Source organism: Aquarana catesbeiana, linkage group LG10 (assembly GCF_042186555.1).
Source record: "Aquarana catesbeiana isolate 2022-GZ linkage group LG10, ASM4218655v1, whole genome shotgun sequence".
NCBI lineage: Eukaryota > Metazoa > Chordata > Amphibia > Anura > Ranidae > Aquarana > Aquarana catesbeiana.
This window is the reverse complement of record NC_133333.1, coordinates 159090573-159111185: the sequence shown is the minus strand read 5'-3', so window position 1 is coordinate 159111185 and position 20613 is coordinate 159090573. Positions and strand designations below refer to the sequence as shown.

The 20613-nt window shown below is 41.3% G+C and overlaps 1 protein-coding gene across 1 annotated transcript; it reads right to left on the bottom strand.

Moving 5' to 3' along the window:
* Positions 1 to 651: 651 nt before the first annotated feature.
* On the bottom strand, positions 652 to 20270 carry LHB (luteinizing hormone subunit beta). The gene is made up of 3 exons (XM_073602825.1): positions 20213 to 20270; positions 18625 to 18793; positions 652 to 1521 (listed from the first exon to the last, which is right to left on the bottom strand). The coding sequence occupies exons 1-3, from the start codon at positions 20227 to 20229 to the stop codon at positions 1291 to 1293; spliced, it is 417 nt and encodes a 138-aa protein (XP_073458926.1). The 5' UTR covers positions 20230 to 20270; the 3' UTR covers positions 652 to 1290.
* Between the last annotated feature and the right edge of the window lie 343 nt (positions 20271 to 20613).

The window sequence follows — 20613 nt, the reverse complement described above, 5'->3', positions numbered from 1 at the left end:
AGACCCCTTTTATATACTAAAGTTTTTACACCATATAGTTAGTTCAAAAGCAGTAAAGAAATAAGCATTGAGCTCAATGCAAATGTCTAAATACCCATTTAGAATAAAAAAAAAAAATAGTCACCACTGTGATCCCCATACCCCTGCCACACACTGCACATCCAGGAAGTGTCTCTACCTCTTCCTGGTTCACTTGAAAGAGTAACTCCATTTTTGTTGAGGGGGAAAAAAAACATTCCCCTCTGGGTGATCTATGTACATTGCAGGGGTTTACCAAATTTGTTTGCAGATTCCTATCTTTGGTTATTCTGAAGAAATTTTGGCTGTGTCCATGTGCTGAGTGAATCTGTATGGAAGTTTTGTAATTCTCAATCAGCTGCTGCAGGGCTCGAATGAGAAAGTGTCAAGGTCTGCATCCCTTTAGACGTGATTTCCCTTTAAAAGTGTCTCACAAAAACAAAGTTTTTATTGCATGGGATGCTCAAAATCTTACTTGTAGCTTAGTGCAGACTTCTGGGAATACCAGTGCGCCAATCACACAAGCAGGAAATGACATTTCGGGGGAGGGGGGGGGCCGTTCTGTACGCCACCTGTGTACAGACGCCTCCAGGTAGCTTTATTGCATTTTATAGAAAATTACAGAGCTGCAGATTGAAAAGGAAAGGTAATTTTTATTAACATTCAATTACAATATGACTTGTGTATTAATTTTTTTATTTTCATTTTTTTATTTTTTTCACCCACAAAAGTGGAGTTATCATTTAACTAGTTCCTGGCCTACATTCCTGCTGATTCTGGTTGCAGGCAGAAGAGATGACCTAGAAAGCTGCATTCCTATACCAGGAAATGTGTTACCCATCCAGCTGTGCTGTGTAGCAGAGATGTAGAAAAACACAATTGCCTACACAATCAAATACTTTGGCAGGAAAAAACAACAAGCATACAATATATACATATAAATTGAATAGTTGTCTGTTTTCCTGGCATTCCATTTATAGGGTTAAAGAAGAAACCAAGGCCAGACTAAAAGGAAATCTGTCCTGAGAGAAACCTGTTGTATTGTCTTTACCTCTTTCAGAAAATGCTGGTTGCCTGGCTTTATCTACAGCCAGTTTGAATTCCCAGTGGTACATACTACTTCCAGATTAGTGATTTTTAACTCAGTTGAGCCAAGTTGTCAGCTTGACAGGCAACTAGCATTTTTAGCAGATGGAAGCAAAAGGCAGGCTTCATACTCTCAGCAGAGGTTTCCTTCTAGTTTCTAAACATGCATTTTTAATTTGACGAACATCAAATGGATATGCGTCTCTTCATGCAAACATCGGGTTCACTGCTCTCCACGGTACAGTCGCTATAGTCCATCTTGCAGAGGTCACAGTAACAGCTCAATGCCACGGGGTAGGTGAAAAACGGGTCTGTGCCAGGTAAACAGTCTGGCAGTTTGATGGTGTCATAGCGGATCTCCTTATAGGTACAGATGTTCTGTTTAAATGAGGAGAGAGCTGTCTTGTAGACAGGGTCCTGTTGAAAGAGAGAGTGGATGTTATTTACTATGAAATTTTTTTTTTTTTTTGCCTGTGATACACGTCAAACAAAAAAACTTCTTTGTGCACCTCCACTGTTATGTTATACCAAAAATGTGCTCTCACCTTTATAAATGGAACCTGCAGACTGTCAGGTCCAAATGGGCTTTTTCCACCAGGTGTTAAATGCCCAATTATTTAATATATCTCCATATTGGTGTACTGTATATAAGCTCAGAAACTAAGAAATATTCATTCTATTAAAAAAAAAAGCCAGCTGGAATAAAATCCTCAAGGTATGTAATATCCAGTAAAGCACTGTCATAAATATATATTGCCGCTACTACCCCTTACAGGTCTAAATTTCTCACCACCACACACCCCTGTTTCACTTCCTGGAGGTACCACCATCTGTGTTATAACGTCACCTGTGGCCCCTCCCTATGCGTTACATCATGTGACTTTGTCAGAGGCCCCTGCAACTGAGCACCAATGTGAGGTTTATTATTGCAATCTGATGCCAGTGCTGGGGGTTATTGAGTCTACTGGCACCAATGGTGGGGATATTACTGTATCCACTGATGCTGGGCTTGCATCCACTGACATCAATGCCGGGCGTTTTGAAAGCAACCACTGACACTAATGATGGCACTTATTGTACTCCATTTCTCAATTCAGTGTGTATTGCAGTACACAGTGAAAAATGCAGCAAAAACTACATTTTCAGGTGCTCAGGTACGTTACAGCCCATTCATTTTAAATAGACTAGCTAGCTTGATGCATTGTACCTCAACGCATGCTGCAATTGAGGCCCTCTATTATTTTCAAGTTCACCATCACTGCCTTAAGGGGGTAATCTCATGAGACTAATCTAACAATGGCCCAATACTTTCCTGCAATAGCAAGAAAGAGCAATTCAATCTCCTAGATTGTTTTGGTCTATGAAATCAAAAATTGCCTATCCAGCTGTAGGCTTAAAGAGTAAGGTACTCGCTATGAGAAAATCAGAAGAAAAATTCAATACGAGGCACGATCGTTTGATTTTATAGTGTGTACACAACTTTCGACATTGATTCAGACTTTCCAAATGAAAATTTCCGAAGGGACAAACGCCAAGATTTTCTCGTACGTGAACAGAACTAACGATTTTCGTTTTATTGTGTACTGTTTTCATACTAGAAAAATTGGATATGAAAGACTGCGCATGATCAGGAACAATATACAACAAAAAAAAAAACCTTTGTCGTACGAGAATTTTCTTACAATTCGTTCCAACCACCGTTTAGACCTGCTGTGAAACATCTTGGAAAACCAGACGATCGTTCATTCGTTTTTCTTATAGCGTGTACTGGCCTTAAAGGATAAGTTCACTTTTTAAACCACTTCTGGACCGCCGCGCGCCGATATACGTCCTCACTTTGAAGGGGGATATCGTTGTTATGGCAGCAGCTAGCTGCCATAACCCTGGTATTCCCGTGTTTCGGCCGGCGGTCAGGTACAAGATAAAAGTGGTCTCTGCGGCGGATTTGTCGCAAGATCACTTTTATCGTCCGCGGGAGAGAGGCCCCCCTCCCGCTGCGATCCGGTGTCCCCTGCCACTTACCGGGGCCATCGGCAGCGGCGGAGGCAATCAGATCCTTCCCATGGCTGTGCATGGAGAAGAGTGAGGGGAAGATGGGCCCCCACCTGTGTCCATGGCACTGCAGGGCGGAAGCGACGTCAAAATGTCACTTCCGCCCATAGCTCTTAAAGGGCCATTTTTTATTGCATTTTAGTGTAAATATGAGATCTGAGGTCTTTTTGACCCCAGATCTCGTATTTAATAGGTCATGTCATGCTTTATTTTCTATTACAAATGGTGTTTATATTCCTTGTAATAGGAATAAAAGTGACACTTTTTTTTTTTTTTTTTTTTTATTGGTTTAAAAATAAATGGTAAAATAAATAAGAGAAAAAAAATTTAAACGCGCCCCATTTAAACGCGCCCCCGCCGAGCTCGCGTGCAGAAGCGAACGCATACATGAGTAGCGCCCGCATATGAAAACGGTGTTCAATCCACACATGTGAGGTATCGCCGCGATCGGTAAAGCAAGAGCATTAATTCTAGCTCTAGGACTCTTCTGTAACACAAAACATGCAACCTGTAGAATGTTTTAAATGTCGCCTATGGAGATTTTTAAGGGTAAAAGTTTGTCGCCATCCCACGAGCGGGTGCAATTTTGAAGCGTGACATGTTGGGTATTAATTTACTTTGCATAACCTTATCTTTCACGATATTAAAAAAAAAATGGGCTAACTTTACTGTTGTCTTATTTTTTAATTCAAAAAAGTGTATTTTTTTTTTTAAAAAGTGTGCTTGTAAGACCGCTGCGCAAATACGGTGTGGCAAAGTATTGCAACGACCGCCTTTTTATTCTCTAGGGTGTTAGGAAAAAAATGTATAATGTTTGGGGGTTCTAAGTAATTTTCTAGCAAAAAAAACTGTTTTTAACTTGTAAACAACACATCTGAAAAAGAGGCCCTGTCCTTAAAGTGGAGTTCCACCCAAAAGTGGAACTTCCACTCATCAGATTCCTCCCCCCCTCCGGTGACACAGTTGGCACCTTTCAGGGGGGAGGGGGGTACAGATACCTGTATATTACAGGTATCTGTACCCACTTCCGGCATAGATAGCCGCAGAATCTGCGGTTATTTACGCCACTTCCTGCTCCCTCCCCGCTGCCTGCTGGGAAACACACGGGTCCCAGAGGCAGCAGGGACCATCCGTATTGCGCTGCGCGACTCGCGCATGCGCAGTAGGGAACCGGGAAGTGAAGCCGCGCGGCTTCACTTCCTGATTCCCTTACCGAAGATGGAGGCGGCAGCACCCGAGGACGGAGAGACGCTTCGGCCTCGGGTGCCGACATCGCGGGCGCCCTGGACAGGTAAGTGTCCATGTTTTAAAAGTCAGCAGCTGCAGTATTTGTAGCTGCTGACTTTTAAAAAAAAAAAAAAAATTTTCGGCGGCGCTCCGCTTTAAGTGGTTAAAAAAAAATACTTTTTTTTTTTTTTTTTTTTGCAGGTAAAAAAAAATGTGCATTTTTTTATTTATTGTTTTTTGGGGAGCTTGTAAAGCATTGCACCAGCACCATACAGTAGATCCCAGTGGGTGATCTACTGTATCTACATTGCAGGGTTTTTAACAAACTATGTTGCAGATTTGTACCTTTTGTTATTCTGAAGAAATAGCTTTTTGTGTCTATGTGCAAAGTGAATTTAAATGGAGGTGATTTATAATTATTAACCACTTCAGCCCTGGAAGATTTTACCTCCTTCCTGACCAGAGCACTTTTTACAATTTGGCACTGCTTCACTTTAACTGGTAATTGCGCGGTCATGCGATACAGTGTTGCACAACTGCCAGTTAAAGTAGCACAGTGCTGAAAAGCAAAAAAATGCCCTGGTCATGAAAGGGGAGGTAAAACCTTCCTGAGGTCAAGTGGTTAAAGTAGAAATTAGAAGCACTAGGGTCACGAGTTTGAATCCCAACCACGACGCTACCTCCATGGATTTTGCATGTTCTCCCTGTGCCTGTATGGGTTCCCTTCAGGTACTCTGGTTTCCTCCTACGCTCCAAATACATGCTGGTAGGTTAATTGACTCCTGTCTAAACCTTAGACTGTAAACTCCTTGAGGGGAGGGACTGATGTGAATGTACAATATATATGTAAAGCTTTGTGTAAATTGACGGTACTGTATACTTAATAAATAAAATAAATTCTAATAATGCCAGCGTGTGTGTGTATATCACACACACACATAGTATCTCACAAAAGTGAGTACACCCCCTCACATTTTTGTAAATATTTGATTATATCTTTTCATGTGATAACACTGAAGAAATGATACTTTGCTACAAAGTAGTGAGTGTGCAGCTTGTATAACAGTGTATATTTGCTGTCCCCTCAAAATAACTCAACTCACAACCATTAATGTCTAAACCGCTGGCAACAAAAGTGAGTACACCCCTAAGTAAAAATATCCAAATTGGGCCCAATTAGCCATTTTCCCTCCCCGGTGTCATGTGACTCAGTGTTACAAGATCTCAGGTGTGAATGGGGAGCAGGTGTGTTAAATTTGGTGTTATCACTCTCACTCTTTCATACTGGTCACTGGAAGTTCAACATGTCCCCTCATGGCAAAGAACTCTCTGAGGATCTGAAAAAAAGAATTGTTGCTCTACATAAAGATGGCCTAGGCTATAAGAAGATTTCCAAGACCATGCAGCTGTTTAACAGAACAGAATCCACTCAGAACAGGCCTTGTCATGGTTGTCCAAAGATGTTGAGTGAACGTGCTTAGCATCCTATTCAGAGGTTGTCTTTTTTGGCAAATAGGCATCTGAGTGCTGCCAGCGTTGCTGCAGAGGTTAAAGGGGTGGGGGGGTCAGCCTGTCAGTGCTTAGACCATTTGCCACACACTGAATCAAATTGGTCTGCAAGGCTGTCGTCCCAGAAGGAAGCCTCTTCTAAAGATGATGCACAAAAAAGCCCTCAAACAGTTTGCTGAAGCCAAGCAGACTAAGGACATGGATTACTGCAACCATGTCCTGTGGTCTGATGAGACCAAGGTAAACTTACTTGGTTCAGATGGTGTCAAGTGTGTGTGACAGCAACCAGGTAAGGAGTACAAAGACAAGTGTGTCTTGCCTACAGTCAAGCATGGTGGTGGGAGTGTCATGGACTGGGGCTGCATGAGTGCTGCAGGCACTGGGGAGTTACAGTTCATTGAGAGAACCATGAATGCCAACATGTACTGTGACATACTAAAGCAGAGCATGATCTCATCCCTTCGGAGACTGGGCTGCAGGGCAGTATTCCAACACAATAACGACCCCAAACACCTCCAAGACGACCACTGCCTTGCTAAAGAAGCTGGGGTAAAGGTGATGGACTGGCTAAGCATGTCTCCAGACCTAAACCCTATTGCGCATTTGTGGGGCATCCTCAAACAGAAGGTGGAGGAGCGCAAGGTTTCTAAAATCCACCAGCTCCATGATGTCGTCATGGAGGAGTGGAAGAGGAATCCAGTGGCAACCTGTGAACTCCATGCCCAAGAGGGTTAAGGCAGTGCTGGAAAATAATGGTGGCCACACAAAATATTGACACTTTGGGCCCAGTTTGGACATTTTCACTTAGGGGTGTACTCACTTTTGTTGCCAGTGGTTTAGACTTTAATGGCTGTGTGTTGTTACTTTGAGAGGACAGCAAATTTACACTGTTATACAAGCTGTACACTCACTACTTTACATTGTAGCAAAGTGTAATTTCTTCAGTGTTGTCACATGTAAAGATATAATAAAATATTTACAAAAATGTGAGGGGCGTATTTATATATATATATATATGTGTGTATATGTGTGTGTGTGTGTATATTGAGGATTGGATGTGCTGCATTTTGTGAGTTTTTGAATCTTAAGCTGGTCCATTGAAATAACCGGTAAATACATAAAAATGCAAATATCACAGGCGTTAAAGCCTAACTCCAGACAATCCCCCCTCCATGTAGTGGGGCTGTGCCCGCACTGCATGGGTTAACTGCCCCTTTTTGCCTAGGGGATTGGAGAGCTGAGATATACACTCTTAATCCTCCGATCCTCCCAAGGCAAAGACGAGGAATGGAATGGGATGAGGGGGGAGGTGGAATCTGTGTGGGAACTCCAAAGAGAGGAAGTAAGTGGGAAATTAATACTAGGGGTATGTTACAGGCCCACCAACCTAAAAGAGGAGGAGGAGCTGGACCTATCACAGTTAGAAATGGCAGTGAGGCAGGGAGATGTCATCATAATGGTGGCCTTCATTTATCCCGATATCCACTGGGCAGAGGGGACAGCTCACTCATTAAAGGCCTGTCATTTCATAAATGTCTTACAGGACAACTTCATGTATCTGTTGGTGGATTCTCCAACTAGAAATAATGCATTGCTAGATTTATTAACTTCTTCCCACCCAGCCTCTGTACATACACGGCTGGGTGGGCGTTTCGTCCTCCTGAGTGGACATTCCTGAACGTCGCTCAGAAGGAGCACAATCTCGGTGTGCCCCTGGACACAGCGCATCACCACTTGGCAGGAGTGCTCTGTGATTGGCCCTCTTTATCACATGATGGCTGTGTCCAATCGCAGCCATCGTGTGATGTAAACAGAGCCGGCTGTCAGTTGATTGGCTCTGCTTCTCCTCACACGGAGCCTGTCAGTGAGAAGGAGGAGAGCCAGTCTATGTTGCCGGTGAGGATCAGTGAGTGTAAAGCACTTTACACTCACTGATCACACAGTAAGTGTCCCCACACAGTAAAACAAATCTGTCCCAGTGATCAACATCTGCACACATCTGTACCCATGACATGATCAACATCTGTACACGTGACAACTGTGTTTAAAAAAAAAAAAAAAAAAAAAATAAGCGTTTTCACTTTCTTTACACATTTTCCAAAAATTTGTGGAGAAAAATTAAGACTCATTATGCCTCATAGAATATACATTGGGGTGTTTGCTTTCCAATGGTGCTCCAGGGCCTTCAAATGTGTGATAGGTAGTCATGACATTAGATGGGTAATTTATGCTCCTAGAACGCCTGAAGGTGCTACCTTGGATGTTGGGCCTCTGTATGTGGCCAGGCTGTGGAAAAGTCTCACATGTGGTATGGCCACACTCGGGAGTAGTAGCAGAATGTGTTTTGGGGTGTAATTGCAAGTATGCCTATGCAGTGTGTGAGAAATAACTTGTAAATATGAAAATTTTGTGAAAAAAATATATCTCCATTTTCTAAAGCATTGTGAGAAAAAAATTGCAACTTCAAGAAATTCACTATGCCTCTTACTAAATACTTTGGATTGTCGTCCAAAAATGGGTCATTTATGGGATATTTGTACTGTCCTGACATTTTAGGGCCTCAAGAAATAAGATAGGCCGTCAGTACTTCAGCATTGATCAATTTTCAATGATACGTAGCATACCCTGTTTCCCCGAAAATAAGACCTAGCGTGATTGTCGGTGATAGCTGCAATATAAGCCCTACCTCCCAAATAAGCCCTACCTCCCAAATAAGCCCTAGTTAAAGTCCTTGTAGGGCTTATTTTCAAGGAAACAGGGTAGGGCTTATTTGGGGGGGTAGGGCTTATATTGCAGCCATCACCGACAATCGTGCTAGGTCTTATTTTCGGGGAAACAGGGTAGCTTGTAGACTATAACTTTCACACAAACCAATTATTATACACGTATCGGGATTTTTACCAAGGACATGTAGAAGAATACATTGTGGCCTAAGTTTATGACGAAATTTGATTTTTTTTTTTTTTTTTTGGATTTCTTTTAAAACAGACAGTAAAAAATATTTTTTTTTTTTTCAAAACTTTCAGTATAAAAGAGCGAAGGTTAAACCTGGGTGGTTAAACCGTAACGTAAAAATTCGTATTAGAGAGAAAAAAATGGCCTTTAAAAAATATAAAGCGGAGGGAGCATTATCGGCATTCCAACACTACAAGGAATGCAATAAGAAGTGGAGGAACGCAATCAGGGTGGCCAAAAAAACACTACAAGAGACACATAGCAGAGGAGAGTAAAAAAATCCAAGGATTTCTTTAGATACAGTATATTAACAGTAAAAAAGCTAAATCTGGGTCAGACACCTCCTTCCCTCGGGACACCTTAAAAGCTCACATCTCCATCATCCCTAAAGAAGGGAAAGATCCCATGTCATTCGGCAGCTACAGACCCATTTCACTGTTGAATATTGACTTTTAACTAAAATTCTGGCCACGCGACTTGCGAGTCATCTGCAAACGTTAGTCCACCTAGATCAGGTTGGATTCATTCCAGCTAGGGACAAAACAGTAAAGGTTTTAAAGTTAATACATACAGCTAAAGTGACCCATAACCCAAGTGTCTTTCTTGGGACTGACGTGGAAAAAGCACTCGACCGTGTCAACTGGCGATTTATGTTTGCGGTACTGCGTCATATTGGCCTAGGCAACAAAATGCTTCACTGGATTGCCAGTATCTATTCTACCCCGTTGGCTCAGGTGAAAGCAAATGGAGTCCTCTCTAAACCCTTTTTCTATCACTAATGGGACCAGGCAGGGATGCCCCCTGTCCCCTCTCCTTTTTGCACTTTCTCTAGAACCTTTCTTGTGTAAAATCCGTCTAAACCCAGATATCATGGGATTGACTGTGGGGAACTCACAACATAAAATTTCGGCTTATGCTGACGATATGCACTTTTCCCTCACCAATCCAGTGGTATGCCTCCCTAACCTTCTTCATGAATTTAAAGTATACGGCCAACTCTCTAATCTGAAAATCAATTTTGGCAAGTCAAAAGCCATGAGAGTTGAGATCTTCCTGCCGCTTCTCCAGGCCCTGAAGTCGAACTTTGGGTTCTGATGCCCTGAAATATCTGCTGGCCTGTCCCGTACGTTTGAATTAAACCCCCCCCACTGGCCAAAACCCGCTCCCTACTAGAAACGTGACATCAGGGCTTGCACTTGTGGATTGGTAAGTGCAACCTTCTTAAGATGTGCATTCTACCAAAGTATCTCTATCTCTTTCAGGCTCTACCGATTGGGATACCCCCACTTCCCACTTTTCTTCAGTCCACTCTCTTTTCCTCAAGTTCATATGGGCACATAAACGTCCTCGTATTCCCCGACGCCAACTATCACTTCCTAAACAGTTAGGGGGCCTTGCGGAACCTGATGTGATGAAATACTATCAGGCTACCCTTCTCGGTAGATTGATTGGCAGCGTCATTATACAAGCAAACTTTGGGCGCAAATCGAGCAAGCACAAGCAGATCTTTCACTGCGGGGAGCCCCTTGGTGCTGTGGCGACCTGCCACGTGCGGTAAAACGACACCCCTTGATAGGACCCACCTATCACGTACATGCTCGCAACTTTTCTTGCAAGCGTCTCTATCCACGCGATTTTCTCACCAAGCATCTCACTTTCAGTTGGATGGCAGTTGGCCTTCCATTGCATCCCTAATGGCTGATACAGGCCCCTTTTGCCTTCCCTTCTGGACCGCATTGCAGTTACACCACTTCCTACTATCTCTACCACACCCCAGAGGCTTTGGTCGCAAGTTGAAGAATACTGCTCTGAGGAGGGCACCCTACCAAAGGTCCTCTCCAAAACATACAACTTACTGATCTCTCCTATTGAACAACCAGATTTACCCTGTCTGAAAAACTGGGAGACAGATCTATGGCGTAATTTTTCATTAAAGCAAAAACTTAACATTATAAGGTTTGCTCTTAAATCATCCATTTGCACGAAAACCCAGGAAACCAATTACAAAATCCTAACGAGATGGTACCGCACACCATATCTTTTACATATATTCTACCCTACCACCACAGATTACTGCTGCAGCTGCCTAGGAGGGAAAGGGAACACTTCTTCCCATTTTTCTGGTCTTTCCCTAAAATTGAACAATTCTGGAGAGAGGTGTGGAGGATTACTCAGGAGTTTACGGATTTTGAGCTCCACGACGACCCAGCCTTCTTGTTGCATGTATCGTCCATCCCAGAGAAAATCCATAAAAAGTCCATAATACGTCACCTGGTAAATGCCGCCAAATCTTGTATACCCTTGAATTGAAAAATGTACATTTCCCTACTATAAGTTGTTGTATTCAAAAGGTAGAAGAAATGAACAAACTGGAGGATTTGATATTAATGGCACAACATATGCAGGAAAAATATTCCAAGACCTGTAGACTATGGAATATTTTCATCTTCTCTGATGAAGGTAATGCCCTAATGGGTCCATAACTAGTCCAAAGGACGTAACCACCTACATGCTGTCTTTTAGGAAGTACCATTGCATTACTTTAGCTCCCCAACCCCCCTCTCCTGGCCCCCCCCCCTCCTTTCTTCTAAGCTGCTATTCTCCTTCTCAACTCTCTCTCAGTAGCACTTAGCACAAAAAATAGGGAAAGGGTAATTCTATATCCCTTTTCATAGGGCTGTCTCTTATACATATCCAAGTGATGATAGAGGAGTATTATATATTATGGAATTAGTATCAGTAATGTTTCATTGCCGTATTATTTTCTTAAAACTGATTTCTGGTTTGGCTTACGTATGTACCTTTACTGTCTATGTGGTCATTTATACATTGTAGATGCAAAATTTTGGATCTGCCTTTTCCTGTTCCTTATAAATAAAAAATTTGAAGAAAAAAAAAACAAAAAGTGAAATCAGACCACATTGCCCACATAAAAGACAATGAAGGGAGGATGGTTACAGATGACACAGAGAAGGCAACTGTACTAAATGCTTTCTTCTCCTTAGTTTTACAGTATTGTTTCTAACACATCACAGGATGTATCCTTGTGGCTAACAGAGGCTGGAGTCAAGGAAAGACTAGAGAAGTTGAACACAAGTAAATCACTAGGACCAGATGGCTTACACTGAGAGTTCTCAAAAAACTCAGTCAGGTTAAAGCTAGACCATTGCTTCTTATCTTTGCAGACAGCATACTGACAGGATATGTACCAGCTGATTGGATAAAAGCCAATGCGGTACCAAGGTACCAATATTCAAAAAAGAGCATAGACATTCCTTAAAACTGCAGGCCAGTCAGCCTAACATCAATAGTAGGTAAATGATTGGAGGGGATGATAAGGGCCTATATCCAAGAATTTGCTGAAGAAAACAGTATCATTAATAGTAATCAGCATGGGTTTAGGAAAGGTCGTTCTTGCCAGACCAATACTGTTAACATTCTACGAGGAAGTGAGCTGCCATCTAGATAGGGGGAGGCCTGTGGATGTGGTGTATCTAGATTTTGCAAAAGCATTCAGTACAGTTCCCCATAAATGCTTAATCTACAAGCTGAGCTTTGCAGGCATGCACCATAAGGTTTGTTCTTGGATAGAAAACTGGTTACATGGACGTGTCCAAAGGGTAGTGATAAATAATGTGTACTCAGACTGGTCTGGAGTGGTAAGTGGGGTACCCCAAGGTTCTGTCTTGGGACCAATTCTGTTTAATTTATTCATAAATGATATAGAGGACGGGATAAATAGCTCAATCTCAGTTTTTGTGGAACCACACAAAAATAAGCAGGGCAATAACTTCATAGGATAGGGAAATTTTACAGAAAGACCTGAGCAAAATAATGGGGTGGGCAACTACATGACAAATGATGTTTAATGTGGAGAAATGTAAAGTAATTGCACTTGGGGGCTAAAAACATAAACGGAAACTACACTTTAGGGGGGAACCTCCGGGGAATCAAGAATGGAAAAAGATCTGGGGGTCCTGGTAGATGACAGACTGAGCAATAGCATGCAATGTCAAGCTGCAGCTACCAAAGCCAGCAGAATATTAGCTTGTATAAAAAAGGGGATATACTCCAGAGATAAAAAAAAATAATTCTGCAACTTTATAAAACTCTGGTCTGGCTACATCTGGAGTATTCTGTCCATTTCTGGTTACCAGTCCTCAGAAGTTGACATGTGCAGAATGAAACAATTTGTTTTGTTTCGATTCGTTATTTACATAAATTTGTTTAGTTAAATTTGTTTAATTTGTCTCATTTATTCGCATTCGGATCGATTCAAAAAGTTTTCAAATAGTTTTCTAATTTGCAAAGAGAATAAAAAAGAATAAAAAATAAAGGAATAGAATAGAAAATAATATAACAGAAAATAGAATAGAATATAAGCGTAAAACGGAACAAAATAGAATGGAATAGAAAGGAATATAATAAAAAAAGAATCAAATTAAATGGAGTATAACCATCTCCTGAAATTCGAATATAATAGAAAAGAGTTGGATTAAACAAAAAATAGAATAGAAGTATAACCATTTTCCAAAATTCAAATAGAATCAATTCAAATTTTAATAGAATAGAAAAGAATAGAGTAGAATAGAAAACAACTCAATAGTATAGAAAAAAACAATAGAATAGAATATAATGAATATAACCATCTTCCTTTTCTAAGCTGTTCTTTTCTATTCTATTCTATTCAAATTCTAATTGACAATTTGAATTTTGGGAAATGGTTATATTCTTTCTATTCTATTCTATTTTTGAATTGTATTCTTTTTCTGTTTATTCTATTCAAAATTTGAATTTTGGAAGATGATTAAATTCTTTCTATTCTATTCTGTTTTTTTTCTATACTATTCTGTATAGTCATTCGAATCATTTTGAATTTGAATAGAATAAAAAATATTGAATTTTGGGAAGTGGTTATATTCTTTCTATTCCATTGTTTTTTTAATTCTTTTCTATTTTATTATAGTCTATTCTATTCTATTTTTTTCTATGCTGTTCTTTTCTTATGTATTCAAATTTATTCTGTTTGAAATTTGAATTTCAGAAGATGGTTATATTTGTTCTATGTTATTCTATTTGTTTCTATTATAGTCTAGTCTATTCTGTTATTTTATTTTCTATTCTATTTTGTTCTGTTTTACTCTATTATATGCTATTCTTTTTATTTTCTATTCTGTTTTATTCTTTTTGGAAATTGAAAAACGTTTTGTTTTCGAAAACTATTCAAATTTCGTCTGAATTTTTCCTCGTTATTTCGGATTCATTCAAATTTGGTACTATTATAATTCGGATACATCAAAATTTCTGAAAAACGAAAATTTGTCCGAATTTTAATTCGGAACGAAACAAATTACTCAGAAGGGATGTGCTGGAGAGAGTTAAAAAAAAAAGGGCAACAAAATTAATAAGGAGATTGGAGGACCTCAATTATGAGGAGCGACTACAAGCACTAAATTTATTCTCGCTGAAGAAGAGACGCTTGAGAGGGGACATGATAGCGATTTACAAATACCTCAATGGTGATTCCAGCGTAGGAAAAAAGCTATTCAGTCTCAGGTAAGAGGACACGGGCCACACAATGAGATTGGAGGAGAGAAGCCACATAACCTTAAGCTGCGCAGGGAGTTTCCACTGTCAGGGCAATAAGGATGTAGAACTCTCTTCCACAATTGGTGATGTCAGCGGGGTGTGTATTGATATTTTTTAAAAGACTCTTGGACGTGCATCTTAAAGGGTAAGTTCACCTTTACAGAAAAATCTGTAAGATGAACTTACACAGGACCCCCTTCTTTATCTGGAAAGGTGATCTTACACTTTAAACAGCACAACATACAGGGATATGGGAAATAATTATCGACACTGACACACATACACAGGTTGAACTGGATGGACTATTGTCTTTATTCAACCTTGCCTACTATGTAAGGCCCGGTCCCTGCCCCCCACACACGCGGTCTTGTGCGGTGGAATGTACCTGATATCATCACACCCATAGATTGACATGATCTGGACATGAAGACATGAGGAGGATCAAAGGATTGGGTGTGTGTATAGGCCCTGTGTTCACTCCTCGACAAAACAAGCATTTAACCCATGCAGTGGGGTCACAACCCCACCGCATGGGAGGAAAAAAAATTTGCCCCGAGTTGGGTTTTAACCAGGAAAACGGAAGATTGATTTTTTACAAAAAAACAGTGTTGCCAGGTGAATTACTGTTCATAAGTTGGGAGTTGCCTCCTAGCGCCTTGTCTGCGATTATTGCTGTAACAGTAAGTGTACATATCACTAGAACTTGCACATGGTGAATATGCACATGATGCTGCAGGGATGGACCAGTGTTAATTTTGATGTCAAATTACTCATTCGTTTTAGTCATAGTCTTGACTAAAATGCCATTTTAGTTTTAGTCATATATTAGACATCTGAATTGTTTTAGTCGTATTTTAGTTGACTAAAAGCTCCAGCACCAGTGTTAATTTTGTCGATGAAAATGTTTTTGTTGACGTAATTAGCACTGAATCGGATATGAATGTTGTTAAATATTCATTTAATGGGGAACATAGATCTACAACCTGGCGCAGGAATAAACCACAAATTACAGCACAGCTCTGAAAACCTGGTCAGGGTAGGACATTTACAGTGTTTGAAAAGGTGGTAAGGAGGCAACATCTGGTGAGGCACCTCTGGACAACAGAATTCTTAATCTGGCGGCAGGGGAGTGTTAGATGTACTAGCCGATTTAGATACACTAAAATTGAGTTGAAACTCCAGCTAACACTTTCTAAGCAGTTGCAGCAGCATTTTTTTTTCCATTTTAGGTAAAAGGTTTTACACAAATTATGAAAAGCTGACCATTATAAACACCCCTGTCAGTATTAAATGCTTTGTCTCAACCCTCTAACTGCTACATTTGCAGAACAGCTTGTTTTGTTTAAAAAAAAAAAAAAACATGTTTACTGACCAGATCACCATATGAAAATAGGGGTAAGAAAATCTAAAAAAGAAAACTAATGCAGCCACATCCAAGAATTGGTAAGCTGTAATATAATAAATGTTTGGGTTTTAGGGGCCAGTTCACACCTGAATCGCACAGAAACCAGGTCCATGTTCCTGTGCAGTGCGATTTTCAGCCATTTCACTTGAATGGGCTGAAATTACACTGGATCACACCAAAAGCAGCACATGCACCATTTTTAAAAACACACTATAACCAGTGGCGGCTGGTGCTCAATTTTCTTGGGAAGGCGGCCCAGCCAGTCAGCCAGCCAGTCACCACAACCCAGCTCAAACCCCCCCGGTGGTCGCTCGATTTCTCGCCTGTCAGCCCCACAGTCCCCCCCCCCCCGCGTCTCCTCCTGAGTCCCAGCGGTCACTTCTCCACCCCGCTAATCAGGACTTAGGACTCACGGCCAATCGGATCTTAGGACTTCCGGCCAATCAGGTCTTAGGATCCGCTTCCTGATTGGCTGGGAGGAGAAACAGGAAGACATTAGCTAATATTAATTTGCTAATGTCACATAACTGGGTGGGCTCAAGGCGCAGTGCTCTGTACTGCGAGCCCACCCTTTTTGAAGCCAATTGCTGAGCCTCAGGCTCTAATCACATGCTTAAAAAAAAAAAATATTGGAATCCAAATGTAGCACCCTCTACCTAAAGGTAGGTGCTGGAGTAGTATTTTTCTAGCTCAGGACCCAAGTTCAGGTAAATTTAGCCAGGTCTGTGCTGTAGGTTGGGCCTGGTTGTTGTGGTTTGGGACTTTGAGTGATCAGTGTAGTGGAGCCACCTGCACTCTGACTTAAAGATGCCTCCCCTGCTTTCAGAAGGATAGTTCTGGAAGAGAGTATGGACTTGAGGTCTGAGTGGCAGGCAGCTCATGGGAGGAGCCCTGACCAATCATTAACTTGCATTGGCAGGGGGCAGGCCTCTCATATAAGCTGGGGCCACATGCTTCCAGGGAGTTCTGTGGAGCAGAAAGACAGCATGGATGTTTGAGGTGCTGTTCCTTGCGTCCCCACGTGGGGGTTGCAGTAGACGCGGAGGAGGGTTGGAGGAAACGCTGGGAAGGAGCTAAAGATAAGGATCTTCATCGCTAAGGAGGCATCAAGCTGGCGTGACTGGGGAACACAGGACTTGGATGTAAAGAAGATCAAGCAGAGGAAGTAGCAGTCAAGGAGGAGAGTGGAGCAGCATTCTGTGACCGGTGACACAGAACTCTTCTGGAGGAGAAGGTCAGTGTAACAGAAGAAGAAAAACTTGTCAGAGCAGTGTAGAATGCTGTGGCCGGGGAATACAGCATTGTAAGTGATGGACTGGCTGAAATCAGTAGTCCACTTACTGCCATGTGTCAGGTCATCAGGGGGAGATGCCGTGTCGTCTCTGGCCTGATTAGCACATTGGTAATACCTTCAAAGACTGGGTGACTGTCCGATTCATGGAGGCTGGAGGGAGAAGCTGTGTGCGGCTCTGGCTCTTTGATTCATAAAGACAATATCATTCTAGTCTACAAGTAGGAATTATTCAGAGTGGTTCCTCTTGTTCCACTGAAAGTGAAGCTAGCAACTCAGTAACTATGCAGTAAAGGATTTGCACAAAGTAAAGAAGCAACAGTCAGTAAAGAAGTTAATGCACAGAAATACAAAGGTACAAGGCCAGGGCCACAAGTAATTTCAAGAATGTGCTGTATCATGGGCATCTCATATTCCCTTTTCCTCCTATCCAAGTTGTACCCCACAATAAATGCAACAAAACGGAGCAAAGTGACTGTTTATTGTCTTTAAAATGGTGAATGGGGGGTTGACATCAGGGTGATTGGCAAATGCTAGTAACCAAATCAGCAGCCCTTACGGGGGTACCGCTACACATGCATTTGCCGCCCTGCATGTAGAATAGAGGGCCGGGGCGCACGGATTAGAGGGTCGGCACCCCTGTGCCCTGCATGAGCGGCAGATCATACACCCAGTGTGTTTTAAACATAGCGCGGTAAGCGCGCATGGAGTATACATTTCTGGCACTGCATTCTGGTGTGAATGAGGCCTAAAGGAGAAGTTTTGAAAATAAAAAAAAATTAATTCATACCCATATGGTTGCAGGATCTGTCCCCCACTGGCTGTAAGTATAAGAACTGAGAGACCATGTGACTGATGATCGCTCAGTTCTTGGTTCTGCTCTGAGCAAAGAGTGATAAATGTGTCAGCCACCGCTCTAGGCTCTGCTCCTCCAGTGCTCACTGGAACAGGGGCAGGAGTGGCTGGCTCAGGCTCTCAGTGATGTAAGGCACCTGGGTGGATCCCAACATTATTGTTGGGACCCCTGCAGAGTCTGGAGCGGGTCTGTGACATCAGCTGACAGTGGGCTTTAGCATAAGTAAGTGTACTCTTGTGACCCTCAAGAGAAGTATGCCCTAAAAAGCTTTGGCCATACTTCTCCTCTAAAACAACTTTAAGTTGGAGCTAAATGTTGCTTTAAAGTTATCAAGAAAACTGCCCAAAGCCTCTTGAAAATTGCATGAGGCCGTACAGATTTCTTTCAAGTCACCCCCAAAGTTGGACTGAAATGTGGCTTTGAAATCGTGCGAGTTCAGATGAACTTGCACGTTTTCAAAGCTGTGTTCGAGGGCTAAATGAACAATCTGAAGCTAGAAGCTGATTGGTTACTATATACAGCTGCTTCAGTATAGTAATCTCTTCTCATTGAATGAATATCATAGAAATTTTATATAAAAAATAAAAACAGTCTGATAAATCTCATTGTATGAATTGCTTTATAGCCAAAACTCACCATGGTCTGACAGTAGCCAGTGCAGATGCTGGTGGTGAAGGTAATGCATACTGGGCAGTGGTCTTTCTCTGCAGAGATAGTTGCATTAGCAAGGTGGCATACGTGACGTCCTTGCACAGCAGACAAGTGAGCGAACAAAAGCAGGATTGTCAACTGACAACTAAACATCCTAAAAAGACAAAATGGGAAATAAATTATTTTGTTAAACAAATGTACTACTCTGTTATTCCAAAATTTATTGGGAAGTACAATGTAAAACCATTTTGCTTATTCGCATATCTGCTGTGTCAAATTTTGTACACATTTGAGGACACACACTGTAGTGGCTCTAACTGTATGTGAGAAATAGCACCCTTGCTAAAAGACTGAAAACTAATAGAAAAAAAAATCTAAATTCAGTGTGAACCCAGCCTCAGGCTGCACTGAGAAAAAGTACTGTGTGCAATACTAACTGGCAAATTCCAAATCAAATGGTATGAACGGTATGAAAGATACTTTATGGGGTATAAAAGGCATGCAGCTGAGTATCCTAGAGAGAACAGCATATATGGGCTAACCTGTGTGCATAAACTATAAATTAAGGTTTTTGGATGTGTATCTACAAAAAAAATGAAAAAACAAAAAAAAACAACCATGTTTTAAAAGCCAGGCAATAAAACAAGCAATGATGATGTGCACAGTTCAGTAGTTCTAATAGCCATTCAGGTTTCAATGTAATGTAAAGTGAATCACAGCAGATCAGTAGTAATGTGACAGGGGGGACTTAATGCAGACATCTATAGATGACTGCGCACACTGTAAGGTTAGATAGCTTCCATAGTTTACCAGAAGCCCCAAACCTACAGTCCCTGGAGTTATGTTCAGATGCCCAGGCCTTCCTCAACAATAATCCATGTCTATGATGAGCAGCCTAAAGCCGGCCATAAACAGTTTGAATCTTGGTCAGTTCAGCAGGAACCAGCCAAGATTTGAACTATATATGAGCAGGGTGAATTTCCCCAAGTTGATTGATAAACTTGGGTACAACCAGCCTGCTAAAATTTTACATGCAATTTTTGTTAGCAGCTGTGTAGCAAGAGGGCCAGAGCCTTTGGTAACTGAATTCAGTAGTTACATAATAAAACACCTTGGGTTTTGGGTCTCCCTGGGTGCCCTGTAAATAATCTAACAGTATGCAATTAGCCGGCTGTAATGTTAAAAATGACATTTATTTAAATAAAGCAATGTACCTGTTATGGCTTGTTCTGATGCTATTGATAAAACTGCAGCTTTGAGCCATTACAAGTTAACGTTTTATTTTACCTAAAACTGATATTTTTGTTAGTTGTGGTTTCTGATGTCTGCTGACTTCCCGGCAATATCTCTCTGTCGAAGCAATGACCTGCCATACTACTGAGAGCCATCTTGTAAGACCTCTTTAAGGACTGGAGTTGAGAACTGAAGCCTGTAGGTTCACCACTGAAGTCATTGAGAGACAAAAGGATCTGGTGGAGGATTTATAGCTCCAAAATCTACTGAAAACCCAAATGAATTGAATTGGCCTAAAACTTTAGGAAACAGCTTAACAAGATATATAGTGTTGACTTACCTTATAGTAGAGAACATGGCTGGTAAATGATGGTGCCACTATCTTGGGTGAGACTGTTCATGTGTCCAATAAACTGCTCATTTAAATGTTTATGCTTAGCTCCACCCTCATGTGCCAATAGGTGTTCTGGGGGAGGTTTGAAGGCTACATAGACCTTATCATCTCCAGGAAAAGATTAATGAATCATCACAAGCTGATGCTTGAAAGATCTTCCAAATCATAAATTGAATTAGTGTATTAATCCTGGAAAGAACAATGTGTCCTAATTTGATATTAAGGAAACACATTAGCTGATCATCCTCTCATGTATCACTTTTATACAACCCAGTATGTCTATTCATGTGGAAATGTTAATATTTGGAACCATTAATTCATTTTTTTTCTTTTTATACATTTCATAG